The sequence below is a fragment of the Bufo gargarizans genome, chromosome 11, assembly GCF_014858855.1.
Source record: "Bufo gargarizans isolate SCDJY-AF-19 chromosome 11, ASM1485885v1, whole genome shotgun sequence".
Taxonomy (NCBI): domain Eukaryota; kingdom Metazoa; phylum Chordata; class Amphibia; order Anura; family Bufonidae; genus Bufo; species Bufo gargarizans.
This window is the reverse complement of record NC_058090.1, coordinates 58444875-58460950: the sequence shown is the minus strand read 5'-3', so window position 1 is coordinate 58460950 and position 16076 is coordinate 58444875. Positions and strand designations below refer to the sequence as shown.

Below are 16076 nucleotides of genomic sequence, written 5' to 3'. Positions count from 1 at the left end.
AAAGTCTAAGGCGTACCGATACGTACCATACATCACACGCATGTATGTGATGCAGTATGTAGTGAATGCAGACAGGCTATTATAGCCACGTGGTAAAGTACAGGGAAGATCCACCATATTGGACTGGACTTTATAACTTCACTATAATAGCTTGATGTTCTTTAGACCAGTAATGGTTCCCTGCATAAAGCCCCACCTCTTAGGCCCCGTTCACACCACTACTATTTATTTCTGTTGTTCTTCTCATCTAATGGAGCAGAACAACTAAACTAACGTAAGTGCTGGATCGGGCATGTAAGGCTGCGTTTTTGTCATACGATCAACATACACAACAGATGTCACACTGTGACATCCATCACCATGGAGTTCCATAGTAAAGAAGAAGAAAAAAAAAAAAAAAAAAAAAAAGAAGGAGGACTCTGTAGGATGGGAAAGTGTAGTGTACCACGTTTGTCCCTCCTTTTTTCTTTTACAATGGAATTCTATGATGACAGATGCCACAGTATGGTGTCTGGCAATGTATATACGTTTTTTGTGTGTACAATTAATATGTGGCAAAAGTGTCATGTGAACCCTGCCTAACTGACAGGGAAGAAGCTGAACAGACCCTGCTTACTATGATGGAGTCCGTTCAGTTTCCATCCACGGACCAAAAAAGTGCTGCATACAAGGCTTTATTGTCCGGTCTTTAGACAGAATCTGCGACAGAGGCTCCAAACGCAGTGGGTTTAGGCAGATACAGTGGAGGAAATAATTATTTGACCCCTCACTGATTTTGTAAGTTTGTCCAATGACAAAGAAATGAAAAGTCTCAGAACAGTATCATTTCAATGGTAGGTTTATTGTAACAGTGGCAGATAGCACATCAAAAGGAAAATCGAAAAAATAACTTTAAATAAAAGATAGCAACTGATTTGCATTTCATTGAGTGAAATAAGTATTTGAACCCCTACCAACCATTAAGAGTTCTGGCTCCCACAGAGTGGTTAGACACTTCTACTCAATTAGTCACCCTCATTAAGGACACCTGTCTTAACTAGTCACCTGTATAAAAGACACCTGTCCACAGAATCAATCAATCAAGCAGACTCCAAACTCTCCAACATGGGAAAGACCAAAGAGCTGTCCAAGGATGTCAGAGACAAAATTGTAGACCTGCACAAGGCTGGAATGGGCTACAAAACCATTAGCAAGAAGCTGGGAGAGAAGGTGACAACTGTTGGTGCGATTGTTCGAAAATGGAAGGAGCACAAAATGACCATCAATCGACCTCGCTCTGGGGCTCCACGCAAGATCTCACCTCGTGGGGTGTCAATGGTTCTGAGAAAGGTGAAAAAGCATCCTAGAACTACACGGGAGGAGTTAGTTAATGACCTCAAATTAGCAGGGACCACAGTCACCAAGAAAACCATTGGAAACACATTACACCGCAATGGATTAAAATCCTGCAGGGCTCGCAAGGTCCCCCTGCTCAGGAAGGCACATGTGCAGGCCCGTCTGAAGTTTGCCAATGAACACCTGAATGATTCAGAGAGTGACTGGGAGAAGGTGCTGTGGTCTGATGAGACCAAAATAGAGCTCTTTGGCATTAACTCAACTCGCTGTGTTTGGAGGAAGAAAAATGCTGCCTATGACCCCCAAAACACCGTCCCCACCGTCAAGCATGGGGGTGGAAACATTTTGCTTTGGGGGTGTTTTTCTGCTAAGGGCACAGGACAACTTATTCGCATAAACGGGAAAATGGACGGAGCCATGTATCGTGAAATCCTGAGCGACAACCTCCTTCCCTCTGCAAGGAAACTGAAAATGGGTCGTGGATGGGTGTTCCAGCACGACAATGACCCAAAACATACAGCAAAGGCAACAAAGGAGTGGCTCAAGAAGAAGCACATTAAGGTCATGGAGTGGCCTAGTCAGTCTCCGGACCTTAATCCAATCGAAAACCTATGGAGGGAGCTCAAGCTCAGAGTTGCACAGAGACAGCCTCGAAACCTTAGGGATTTAGAGATGATCTGCAAAGAGGAGTGGACCAACATTCCTCCTAAAATGTGCGCAAACTTGGTCATCAATTACAAGAAACGTTTGACCTCTGTGCTTGCAAACAAGGGTTTTTCCACCAAGTATTAAGTCTTTTTTTGTTAGAGGGTTCAAATACTTATTTCACTCAATGAAATGCAAATCAGTTGCTATCTTTTATTTAAAGTTATTTTTTCGATTTTCCTTTTGATGTGCTATCTGCCACTGTTACAATAAACCTACCATTGAAATGATACTGTTCTGAGACTTTTCATTTCTTTGTCATTGGACAAACTTACAAAATCAGTGAGGGGTCAAATAATTATTTCCTCCACTGTATATTATGTATTTGAATTACTGCAAATTTCATACTCCTCCTCGTGTAAAAATACTCCTCAAAAATGGTCGGAGGACTATTTTTATTCTTCTGGAAAAAATGTAGTGCGACCTCTGTTGGACAGCACTTCACAGTATGGACAAAGACCCAAAACATACTGTGAAAGCAACCCAGGAGTTTTTTTTTTTTTTTTTTTTTAAGGCAAAGAATAGGAATGTTCTGCAATGGCCGAGTCAATCATCAGATCTCAACCCAATCGAGCATACATAACCCCTTTAAGCAAGTGATACCCTATGACTAATGTTAAAAATGAAAATCAGATCATATATAGTATATAATATACATCATCTAGTACACGACAATCTCTTTCCAACAAAGCTAGAACCAGCCCTGACCTCACATGGATCCAGAGATCTCCACGTTCATTGCTCTGCTGGATTTTTATCTCAGCTCCCCCCCACCACACCTCAGGAGGCGTGTCTCAGCTCCCCCCCACCACACCTCAGGAGGCGTGTCTCAGCTCCCCCCCACCACACCTCAGGAGGCGTGTCTCAGCTCCCCCCCCCACCTCCCCCCCCACCACACCTCAGGAGGCGTGTCTCAGCTCCCCCCCCCACCACACCTCAGGAGGCGTGTCTCAGCTCCCCCCCCCACCACACCTCAGGAGGCGTGTCTCAGCTCCCCCCCCCACCACACCTCAGGAGGCGTGTCTCAGCTCCCCCCCCACCACACCTCAGGAGGCGTGTCTCAGCTCCCCCCCCACCACACCTCAGGAGGCGTGTCTCAGCTCCCCCCCCACCACACCTCAGGAGGCGTGTCTCAGCTCCCCCCCCCACCACACCTCAGGAGGCGTGTCTCAGCTCCCCCCCCCACCACACCTCAGGAGGCGTGTCTCAGCTCCCCCCCCCACCACACCTCAGGAGGCGTGTCTCAGCTCCCCCCCCCACCACACCTCAGGAGGCGTGTCTCAGCTCCCCCCCCCACCACACCTCAGGAGGCGTGTCTCAGCTCCCCCCCCCACCACACCTCAGGAGGCGTGTCTCAGCTCCCCCCCCCCACCACACCTCAGGAGGCGTGTCTCAGCTCCCCCCCCCACCACACCTCAGGAGGCGTGTCTCAGCTCCCCCCCCACCACACCTCAGAGGCGTGTCTCAGCTCCCCCCCCACCACACCTCAGGAGGCGTGTCTCAGCTCCCCCCCCACCACACCTCAGGAGGCGTGTCTCAGCTCCCCCCCCCACCACACCTCAGGAGGCGTGTCTCAGCTCCCCCCCCACCACACCTCAGGAGGCGTGTCTCAGCTCCCCCCCCCACCACACCTCAGGAGGCGTGTCTCAGCTCCCCCCCCCACCACACCTCAGGAGGCGTGTCTCAGCTCCCCCCCCACCACACCTCAGGAGGCGTGTCTCAGCTCCCCCCCCACCACACCTCAGGAGGCGTGTCTCAGCTCCCCCCCCACCAACCTCAGGAGGCGTGTCTCAGCTCCCCCCCCACCACACCTCAGGAGGCGTGTCTCAGCTCCCCCCCCACCACACCTCAGGAGGCGTGTCTCAGCTCCCCCCCCACCACAGGAGGCGTGTCTCAGCTCCCCCCCCACCACAGGAGGCGTGTCTCAGCTCCCCCCCCACCACAGGAGGCGTGTCTCAGCTCCCCCCCCACCACCACACCTCAGGAGGCTGTCTCAGCTCCCCCCCCACCACCACACCTCAGGAGGCGTGTCTCAGCTCCCCCCCCACCACACCTCAGAGGCGTGTCTCAGCTCCCCCCCATCACACCTCAGGAGGCGTGTCTCAGCTCCCCCCCATCACACCTCAGGAGGCGTGTCTCAGCTCCCCCCCCATCACACCTCAGAGGCGTGTCTCAGCTCCCCCCCCATCACACCTCAGGAGGCGTGTCTCAGCTCTCCCCCCCATCACACCTCAGGAGGCGTGTCTCAGCTCTCCCCCCATCACACCTCAGGAGGCGTGTCTCAGCTCTCCCCTATCACACCTCAGGAGGCGTGCTCAGCTCTCCCCTATCACACCTCAGGAGGCGTGTCTCAGCTCTCCCCTATCACACCTCAGGAGGCGTGTCTCAGCTCTCCCCTATCACACCTCAGGAGGCGTGTCTCAGCTCTCCCCTATCACACCTCAGGAGGCGTGTCTCAGCTCTCCCCTATCACACCTCAGGAGGCGTGTCTCAGCTCTCCCCTATCACACCTCAGGAGGCGTGTCTCAGCTCTCCCCTATCACACCTCAGGAGGCGTGTCTCAGCTCTCCCCTATCACACCTCAGGAGGCGTGTCTCAGCTCTCCCCTATCACACCTCAGGAGGCGTGTCTCAGCTCTCCCCTATCACACCTCAGGAGGCGTGTCTCAGCTCTCCCCTATCACACCTCAGGAGGCGTGTCTCAGCTCTCCCCTATCACACCTCAGGAGGCGTGTCTCAGCTCTCCCCTATCACACCTCAGGAGGCGTGTCTCAGCTCTCCCCTATCACACCTCAGGAGGCGTGTCTCAGCTCTCCCCTATCACACCTCAGGAGGCGTGTCTCAGCTCTCCCCTATCACACCTCAGGAGGCGTGTCTCAGCTCTCCCCTATCACACCTCAGGAGGCGTGTCTCAGCTCTCCCCTATCACACCTCAGGAGGCGTGTCTCAGCTCTCCCCTATCACACCTCAGGAGGCGTGTCTCAGCTCTCCCCTATCACACCTCAGGAGGCGTGTCTCAGCTCTCCCCTATCACACCTCAGGAGGCGTGTCTCAGCTCTCCCTATCACACCTCAGGAGGCGTGTCTCAGCTCTCCCCTATTACAGCTCAGGAGGCAGTTGAAGGATGAAACTGAGCATGTGCGGCCTTCTCAGTGAGCAGGTCAAAGAAATAAGAAAAAGAACAAACAGCAGATGGCGCTGTACAGATATATTTTATTGAATGACTCAGTGCGCGCTGTAATTACATGCTATTACAAAAGAATTCAGATCCAGGTGATGGTTTGAACACTATAGAATAATTGTCGTGGGACGACCCCCTTCAGACAAAACTTAAGGCCCACAAACAAGCAACAACTGAAGATAGCTGCAGTAAAGGCCGGGCAAAGCATCACAAAAGGGAAAAAAAACTGCATTTGGTGATGCCCATGAATTCCAGACTTTAGGCAGTCATCGTCTGCAAAGGATTCTACGCAAAGTACTACAAATGAAAATTATATTTATGGCAATGTTAATTTGTCCCCTGAAATGAAGAGGCTTTGTAGAAAAATGGTTGCAATTCCTCAATGTTTCACAGGATATTTTTGTTCAACCCCTTGAATTAAACCTGAAGGTCTACACTTCAATTGCATCTCAGTTGTTTCATTTCAGATCCCATGTGGTGGCATGCATAGCCCAAATCATGAAGATTGTGTCACCGTCCAAAAATTTCTGGTGTCAGTTATCTCAGGGAAATAATACAGACAGAATTAAATCCGACCTGTCCAATCCCGGATTTCCTAGGCACTGGAGAACGGGATAGTCATCTCAGACTGAGATTGTGCGTGGATCCGGCTGTGAATTGTGTCGTCTACTCTATGCTCAGGACAGGCCATCGATATCCGATTGTCAGGGGTGCGACAGTCTGCAACCCCGCCGGTCAGCTCTGACATAAGAGGCTATCCCAAAGTCTCAGTTACACCAGCGGATAAACTATGAAAACATATCACACATTCCAGCCCTACCAGATTTATGATAATCTTACCTTATAATCAAAGGGAAGCTTCTTCTTTGAATGTGGAGCCCAATAGGATTTAGCCAGCTGAAATGAAGAAGAAAAACTGCCTTAGAAAACCATATTTCCTATTAAAGGGTTTCCAGTACTTAGATACTGATGTCCTACCCATAAGATAGATCAGCAATATCAGCTTAGTGGGGGCCCGAAACCCCCCACCAATCAGCTGTTTCAGGAAGCCACTGGCCCGGAAATGGTACAGTGCACAGAGCTGGAAGAAGGTCCCATCCACGGGTGAATGGGAGCTGTGCTACATTACACCAGCCCTGGAAACCACGACGGGGCCTTCCATCCACCATACAGAAGAGATTAAAGGGGCTCTCCAGGAATTAAGAAAAGGAAAATACTTAAATATAACTTTATTATATATTCCCAAATACCTTTCATTAGTTTTAATGGTTTGTTTTGTCTGAGCAATCATTAGGAGAAATAAAATGGCCGCCATCTAATTACTGCAAACAAAATCCATCCTAATCACACAGCAGGACAAGTCACCTGAGAACACTGAGCTAAAGAGCTGCCTCATCCTCCTCTGTGCTCTACTTGTCAGGGATTAGGATCCTGAATACAGCTGAATTTATGAAGGAATGGAGTTTATGAGGAGACATGAAGTACAGAGTGGGGTGGGGATGTGGCTCATCAGCACTTGTGTGCAGTCTCCATTACCGCAGTCTGTCCTGTCCGTCTCCTCATGATCTCCATTCCTACAGAGATTAAGCTGAAGATCATATTAAACTGTATTCAGGATCATAATCTCTGACAAGCAGAGAGGAGGATGAAGCGGCTTGTTAGCTCAGTGCTCTGAAGTAACTTGTCCTCCTGAGTAATTAGGACAGGTTTTGTGTGTACTTTTAGTATAGTGGCCATTTTATTTCTCCAAATGATTGTTCACTAGACAAAACAAGCCATTATAACTAATGAAAGGTATTCGGGAATATATTTATTATAAAGTAATAGTTAAGCATTTTAATTTTCTTAATTCCTGGAGAATCCCTTTAAAACAGCTGATTAGTGGAGGTGCTGGGTGTAGGAATACCAGAAAACCCCATTAAGGCACATGTATGTATTATAAAGAGGTCCCTGGCTTGACCCCAGAAAGGAAAGATAATGAAAACATTGGGGGAGGGGGGGGGCGCATTCATTAATGCCAGTATGCAGTATATAAGAATAAAAAAAAAGTGGCCTGCCAATTTTGTTGCCAGGCCATTTTCTTCGGCAGAGGGCAGTGGCAGGGTCGTTCATAAATGGTGTCGGAATCGTACTCCAGTCAGGGAGTAGAGTAGATAACTCAAAGCGCCCGGACTGCCAGAGGATGCGTCTTGTCAGAAATTAAGCACATCCTCCAGCAGTCGTAGACACTGCCTCAGGAGGCGTGCCTCGGCTCTCCCCATCGCAGCTCAGGAGGCGTGCCTCGGCTCTCCCCATCGCAGCTCAGGAGGCGTGCCTCGGCTCTCCCCATCGCAGCTCAGGAGGCGTGCCTCGGCTCTCCCCATCGCAGCTCAGGAGGCGTGCCTCGGCTCTCCCCATCGCAGCTCAGGAGGCGTGCCTCGGCTCTCCCCATCGCAGCTCAGGAGGCGTGCCTCGGCTCTCCCCATCGCAGCTCAGGAGGCACCCCGGCGGGGACGCTGCCTCCGCTCAGCGCGCACCCCGGTGGGGACGCTGCCTCCGCTCAGCGCGCACCCCGGCGGGGACGCTGCCTCCGCTCAGCGCGCACCCCGGCGGGGACGCTGCCTCCGCTCAGCGCGCACCCCGGCGGGGACGCTGCCTCCGCTCAGCGCGCACCCCGGCGGGGACGCTGCCTCCGCTCAGCGCGCACCCCGGCGGGGACGCTGCCTCCTCAGCGCGCACCCGGGGACGCTGCCTCCGCTCAGCGCGCACCCCGGCGGGGACGCTGCCTCCGCTCAGCGCGCACCCCGGCGGGGACGCTGCCTCCGCTCAGCGCGCACCCCGGCGGGGACGCTGCCTCCGCTCAGCGCGCACCCCGGCGGGGACGCTGCCTCCGCTCAGCGCGCACCCCGGCGGGGACGCTGCCTCCGCTCAGCGCGCACCCCGGCGGGGACGCTGCCTCCGCTCAGCGCGCACCCCGGCGGGGACGCTGCCTCCGCTCAGCGCGCACCCCGGCGGGGACGCTGCCTCCGCTCAGCGCGCACCCCGGCGGGGACGCTGCCTCCGCTCACCGCGCACCCTGGCGGGGACGCTGCCTCCGCTCACCGCGCAGTCTAGACACTTCTTTGGCAGAGAGAGTTCCTGAGAGCAGCGCCATATGGCAGCACAGGAGAGCCCAGGCACCCTGGCACACAGCTCTGACAGGTGCCTGACCCATTACTCACATCAGTAGTAATCTATGGAGATGTCACCCAGCTTTACCAGCAGACTGCCAGGCAGGGCAACCATTAGTGAGAGCTGGGTGGCGCCCCTAGCGGTGCAGACTGAGCAGTGTATGACAGGCTCATTCACAAGGTGACACGCACCGGCCCCGGTATCACCCGCACACAGGACACCTCACGAGCATCACCTGGGTGACAAACTCCGCGTTCATCTGCGTCACTGTTGGGGTCACCATTTTCCTGGTGGGGGGCTGTGTTGCTGTCACCCGAGATTCCATGGCAACACGTCAGGAACCCGAACCTCGTGTGCTACAGAATTCAACGTTCCCACTTCACTCACACCGGAAGTTGTGAAGTGTGCGGCCGCCCGGACGTGACGTCAGACAACAGCGACACAACGTGACTGCAGAGCGCGTCTGGTCTCTGCTCATGGAGCCATTTTGTTGAAGTCGACGTCAAGCGCTGATATCGTCACTTAAAGGGGTTGGCCGGTTTCCTATATTGAGGACCCATCCTGAGGAAACCGGCCAACCCCTTTAATGGCCGCAGGCTAATTAATAGTTTGGCTGTATACGGCATGTCCAGTGCACAGGGGTGGTTTTTACAGTAGCTTATCAGATTCCAGCCGTATGAAAGCAGAGCCTCATTGGTTGCCATGGGAACTGCTCCACGTTGCCCTGTCATTCCTTTATAAAAGGGCCACAGAGCAGCTTTGGTCACGTGACATCAAGTCTTGAACATGTGCAACCAAAAAATGTCTCAGATTTGTATGGGATTCACTGTCACACGACAATTAAATAACCTGGAAGAAATAATACTAAAAAAAAACTCAGACCGGTCACAAGAGTCACAGTCAGCCGCGACTGCGCATGGTGCAGGTTTGTATGCAGAAAATGTGCATGAAAAACTCCTTAAAAAACGCTCATAAATCTATGCCAGCTTTGGTGCAGATTTTTTGTCTGTTTTAACAACCTTATGGAAGTCTATTGGGAAAAGCACAGTACCCCATCTGTGAGCGGCACACACAATAGGCAGGATGCAGATTTTGGCATCCGCACCACAGGTCACTTTCCACGTGTGCAAAATAAACCCCATGTTCATGAGATTTGGATTGCCTAATCTGTAAGTGTGCAGGTACCGTAAGTATCCATCATGTGGGATCGCATACAGTCCACGACATCTGAACACAGCCTTTTCCCCAGTGCCCCTGCAGGCCGGTGAGACGTGACCGATAAGCCGATGCCTACGCATCTCATAACGCTCCATGGCTAGTCACTGCAGCGTTAATGGCGATTGTGCAAGTAGGACCAAACGGAAACGTATACAATCCTGCACTTTGGCTACTAGGCCTAAAATACGTGAAGACTTCCTGAGAGCAAGTACATGGGTCATAGACACAGTGACAGGATGGGACCTCCACTGACTTCTAGGAGAAAGTTTTCTAGGCATGCTGTGCAGAGGTCAGGAGGGAGTGGATAAGCGGTTATATCGCCTATTGTAAATGGTGGATCTTGTGTTATCCGTGTAGAAGTGTTATTTGTCATTGTAATCCTGCCTGTGATGATAACCAGATAGCTAGTGAAAAGTTAAGCGCAAGTCATGTCCTGTTATCAGGCCTAGTGGCCACTGTGAAACTTGCAGGGTTAGGGCTCGTTCACATGACCGTGTGAAGCCCGTGCCCGTATTGCGGACCGCATTTGCGGATCCGCAATACACAGGTCCCGTTCCATGGCCATTCCGCATCACGGATGCGGATCCATTCATTTCAATAGGTCCGGAGATGCAGAATGGAACACTACGGAGTGCTTTCTGAGGTTCCATGCGTCCGCACCGCAAAAAGATAGAGCTTGCTCTATCTTTTTGCGGAATGGAGGGATCGCGGACCTATTCAAGTGAATGGGGCCGCAATCCCTATGCGGCTGCCACACAACAGATGCCAGTGCTTAGCAGACCGCAATTTGTGGTCCACAGCACGGGCTTCACACGGTCGTGTGAACAAGCCCTTAAAAGGACACTGTAACCTGGATTTTACTTACTGAGCTAATAACGTGACCACATCAGTCTCCACGATTTACGTTAAAATATACTAGTATAACTGCCCTGTGTCTTATTTGGTCTATAAAATCGGTTTTATTAATATGTAAAGTACCTCAATAAGGAGCCCAAGGGGACGTCCCTCCGGCAGTTGGAGCCCAGCCGCTCCCGTTACTTCGGGCGAGGATATGTTTGCGCAGCTGGCGCAATGAGTTCTGTGAGGCCGATGCAAACACTCGAGCTTCCAGCTCCATTCTCAGTGGCAGTTCTGACACCTGCCGATCACAGCTGATCCCTGAGGTGCCAGGTGTCAGACCACCACCGATCCGATACTGATGAGCTATCCTTAGGATTGGTCTTCAATATTGTTAGCCCAGAAAACTTGATGCATTTTTTTTTTATAGATGGTCATATTCTATAAACTTACCCAAACTTGTGTTTCTTCAGAAAGAATTTTGATATCTGATATCTCATAATACATTATTTCCTTTAACAAGTTTGTAGAGATTTTTCCCAGGGAGGGTACGCTAGAAACGTCCAACTGGCGGGGGTCGGACCTCCTGACCACTCTCCTCTAGTGGCTACAAGAACAGGACATGGGCCAGGAACCCAGAGTGAGACATTTCTGGCATATCAGCTCAATAGGCCATAAATATCAATGATGAGAAAACCCCCTGAATGTCCGAGTCCACATGCACCTACCGCACAGTGTGCCACTAGGTCACCGCTATGTGTAATTAGCTATAAGGGTAGGTGATACCAAGTCCATCAGATATACAGAACTAAATGTACCAGTATCCCTGAAGAGGAGATAACCCAAAACACAAAAACCTAAAATATCAGATCTAATTGCTGTGACCTACATGACCCCACAGGGGTAACGTACTGAGGGTCAACTTTTGTTAGATCAGTGATAAGGCTGGTTTACACAGGTGATAGTTGGGAAGGAAGCGTTCCTTCCGGACAAATGCCTGCTCGTCAGTGGAGGAGACCGCTGCATTTACACGCAGTGATCACCTCCACAGTATGAGGATGAGTGATTAGTACTGCTATCTCCCATCCCCATACAGATTCATTGTTCCTTGGCAGCAGATCGATGTCTACTGCCCAGAAATGATGACTGCGCTGTCCACATGAACGTTTGTTTCACCCAATGAACGAGCGTTTTTCTTGTTCATTAGGTGATCGGTGGCACATCACACAGACAGGTTATCGGGAACGAGCATTTGTATGAATGTTCGCCCCTGCCAATTGGGCAGTGTAAACCTGCCTTTAGGGTCTTCATGATACTGTAATATGCCGTGCGTGCTCTAATAGCCCTAGAACCTACATAAAAGGTGCTACCAGTGCCACAGCCAGTATAAAGGTGGCATGACTAGAGGGGCACTTTCTCTGTGTGATACGCACCCTGGAATGGCCCCTCTACGGTGCAATGCCAACCCATCTGTGCTCAATGGCAATGTCACAAATGAGAAACACAAACTGCTCACATTTTCACTCACATTATCTTTTAAAAGAAACTTTATAGAGGACTGGCAGAGGTTATAGCTAAATTAAATACAGAAGATTTATAAGTTATATTAATAAAATAAACAAAATACAGCAGTTTTGATACCAAAAGAGAAAAGAAAAAAAAAAAATCACAGCTTCTATAAACCTAGAGTTCATTCACACAGCTGTATTTAAAGGGGGTGTCTCACTTCTGTGAATGGCATTTATCATGTAGAGAAGGTTAATACCAGGCACTTACTAATGTATTGTGATTGTCCATATTGCCTCCTTTGCTGGCTGGATTCATTACATTATACTCTGCTCATTTCCAGAGGTTACAACCACTCTGCAGCGCAGATACAAGGGACAGGAGCTGCAGCGCATGCATGGCTATGCACATTCCTGTGGTCCTGGCCACCAGAGAGGCAGACGCTTTTTCCTATACTGTGCAAACACGACCACTGCTGCTGGATTGTAGGGTGGTCGTAACTCCTGGATACAAGCAGTGTATAATGTGATGGAAAAATGAATCCAGCCAGCAAAGGTGGCAATATGGGCAATCACAATACATTAGTGAGTGTCTGGGATTAAGTTTAAATGCCATTTGCTGAAGTGAGACGACCCCTTTAAGTCCAGTATATCTCATGCCAAAAATGTGGGCAGATGCCAGCAAAATTCACATTAGGCTCTGTTCACATTACAGTTTTGACTTTGCACAGGGTTCCAGTATTTTTGAAAGAAAGACTGGCGTAGAAAACTCTACCAAACCATCATATAGTGGACACACTAAACAGCGGCCAGTATCTTAGGGTTAACAGAACCAATAGCAGACAAACCTTTGCCAACAAAAGGATCTCCTACTCTTACAGGATCAGCTCACTTTTGCGGCACTAAATATATGGACATACAGCATATGAACCCCCGCTCAGGTTCACCGATTGACCACTCGGCACCTCCATTTTTCAGTGTATATGCCCATATATTTTTAAGACGTGCTTTAGTTTCCCAAGAATCACATCAAAAATACATCCACAATAAAGATAAGGTAACAGAACATCTAAAGATTCTAAGGCTTCGTTCACATCTCAGTTTTGCCAATCTATGCATGCAGCGGTAATTTCCGGCAGAAAGTGAATAGGGATCCAGCAGTGCCAGATACGGTAACTCCAGTGGTCTGTTCCTCTGCCGGAGATGAGAGCGAAGCCTTAGAAATACACAGTGTAACACACAAAATAATACAATAAGGGCTCATCCACGCAAACATATTTTTGGTCCGCACCCGATCCGTATTTTTCGTGGGTCGGATGTGGACCCATTCACTTGTGTACTGTCCGCATGTCCGTTCCACAGCATCCACAAAAATATAGAACGTCCTATTCCTGTCCGTATTACGGACAAGGATAGGACTGTTCTATTATGGGTCGGACGTTCCGTTGTGCAAAATGCGGAACGCACACGTCTGGTTTCCGCCTTTTTCAGGTCTGCAATTTGCAGACCGCAAAAAATACTATGGTCGTGTGCAAGAGCCTTAACAGAAATACACCGTAATCTTATTAATTTTTAAGTTTTTGCTATATAACCAGTGAGTAGACCAATAAACACAATGAACCATATTTATCAACACTGTCAGACACAAAGTGTTGGCGTTCTCGTCCTTAGCAGCCAATCAGAACTCAGCTTCAACCTCTAAGGAAAAACAGAAGCTGCACTGTGATTGGTTGCTGGACAAGGACAGTTTTTTTCTGGCCACAATTTTTTTTCTCTCAAAGCAATAAAGTGTAATTTAGTTATTGTCAAAAAAAAAAAACAACCCTCTACATGAGGACATGTCCTCTGAGAGATGCCACCATCTTCAGTTTACTTCTTCATTCGAATATGAGTCTGCATGTGCCGTTTCAGGTGAGGATCCTGACGGAAAGATTTACCACACTCCGTACATTCAAAGGGTTTTTGACCAGCATGCATTAGATAGTGACGCTCAAGTTTGGAAGGGGAAAGGAAGGTTTTGGTGCACACGCTGCACTTGTAGTTCTTCGGGACAGCGCGAGTCCTCACTTTCTTCAGGGGAGGGTCCTGATGGGATTTTGCACTGCGCTTCTTAGATACACTGATCCTTGCCTGCTTACGCATTCCTCGTGTTTGACCCCCAGGAGACAACTCCATGGATTCGCTTTCTACTTTTATATCGGAAACCACAAAAGATGTTACTTGATCAAGTTCTTCAGTGTTTACCGCAGAGTCGTAACAATTCTGGGACAAGGGGAAACTAGCGGCCTGCTGCTGACAAAACGTGGAATAACACTCTTCCAGCCCCTCCGGTGATCTGAGTACAGGAACTTTTTGGACATGAGTTTCTAGGTGGCGTTTTAGGTGAGAAGACTGGCGAAATGTCTTCCCGCATTCAGTGCATGTGAAAGGCTTTTGCCCCGTGTGGATGAGGTAATGTCTGCGTAACTTAGACTTGGAAGGGAACGTCTTATTGCACTGGTCACATTTAGCCATTTTGTGTCTTTGAAGCAAGATGCCCTGTGCTCCTTGAAGAAATTGGTGAAGCGAGTGACTCTCCTGTCCATGTTGACCTTGGTTATAAGTATGAAATGTAGCACAAATAGTTTCACCATTCTGGTTTTCCAGCACTTCGGGGAAGTTCATCCTAAGCGGTTGGTGTTGGAAATATATTTCCATGTCTCCCTGACAATGCCTAAAACTTTTCCCCCGTGGTTTCCCTTTCCTAAACAGTTCCTTAGGGACACCAAGCTGTGGAGTTTCTGTTTCATTGGTGCCCACATGATCGGATTCCTCCAGGTGCTCTGCTTGAAAAAATCTCCCAGCTGGATATGAAACATTTGGATGAACATCTCCATCCATGTAATATTCACGAAGGTTTGTTTTCTTGACAAATCCTCTACTAGAAGGTCTTCTGGCTGAATTCACACTTTCAGAAACAACTGTTTTTATGAAACATTCATGGCTGTCCAGAATGTCCTTGTCCTCAAAGTGCTGTCCACAAGAGGAACACTGGAAAGGAATAAGAAATATGCAGAGGCCCTCGTCTTCCTCCTGCTTCACTTCCAAAGGTTCGGTTCTGGGACCCTTCTCCTGGCTGTGGACAAATGAGGGGTTTGTGTGCATCTCTTGGTGTTTGAGAAGCTTCTCTGGTATCTTGAAGGACTTCTCACATTGATTGCACTGGTAGGGTTTCTCATGAGAGTGAGTGAGCTGATGGATTTTCAGGTGTGTTTTCTGTCTAAAGGCTTTCCCACAAAGTGCACAGGTGAATGGTTTCTGGCCTGTGTGGATCATTAAGTGCCTCTCCAGCTTGGAGCGAGAAGGAAACATCTTATAACAGAACTCGCATCGCCGCGGTTGGCTTCTTTTAACCATGGTGACGTTCATAAGATCACAGTGATGAAGCAAACGCTTTTCTTCGCTCGCAAATGTTTTCTGGCAACCAAAGCAATAGAGCGGTCCAGAGAAGGAGCTCTTCTGAACAGGCCTGGAAGGTCTCTTGGACAACCTCACTTCCTTTACGGGGCCCGAATGATGCAGCTGCTGGTGCCTGAGAAACGTCTCTGAATTTTTAAAGTGGCGGAGACAGATATTGCATTGGAAAGGGAGCCTGTGGGTCACCATGTGTCGTTCTAGGTGCACTAACTGGCGGAACGTCTTACTGCAGTCCAGGCATGGAAAGGGCTTCTGGCCGGTATGGGTCAGGTAATGTCTTGCCAGTTTAGAAGGAGTTTCAAATTGCTTGGGGCAAGCATCGCAGCAATATGGCCTCCTCCTTGGGGCTTTCTTGAGATTCCTGTACTGCTGGCTCTTAAGCATCTTCTCTGGCAGTAGCCTTCCTGCTTGGTCTTACATGGCTCCAGGGATGGGGGCTAGAGCCTCACATGGGTCCTAGTGAGGAGGCTCCATTTACTGGACGTCTCCTGACTCATCTGTCAGAGGGGCTCCTATGTCCTGTATCCTTGGACCTCCCCCACACACTGCTCTGCAGGTGCCCGGCTGAGGACTCCTTGGGGTGGGGGCGTTGAGCAGGTCCTCTTCACGTGACCTGGACCTCTGGGGAGCCCATACACTCCATAACCCAGCGCCCGGAGATGTTATTCCCTAGTCAGCTGCAGGACCTTC

At 49.8% G+C, this 16076-nt stretch overlaps 2 protein-coding genes across 2 annotated transcripts in view; both read right to left on the bottom strand.

Moving 5' to 3' along the window:
• The window catches only part of AQR (aquarius intron-binding spliceosomal factor), a 152103-nt gene extending 143330 nt beyond the window's left edge, over window positions 1–8773 (bottom strand). The window contains 2 exon segments of the mRNA XM_044271905.1: window positions 6061–6117; window positions 8606–8773. Of these exon segments, the coding sequence (XP_044127840.1) occupies window positions 6061–6117; window positions 8606–8695 (147 nt within the window). The 5' untranslated portion in view covers window positions 8696–8773.
• Window positions 8774–11971: 3198 nt separating this feature from the next.
• Window positions 11972–16076, bottom strand: ZNF770 (zinc finger protein 770). The gene has a single exon (XM_044271976.1). It carries the CDS (start codon window positions 15768–15770, stop codon window positions 13800–13802), a length of 1971 nt encoding a protein of 656 aa, XP_044127911.1. The 5' UTR covers window positions 15771–16076; the 3' UTR covers window positions 11972–13799.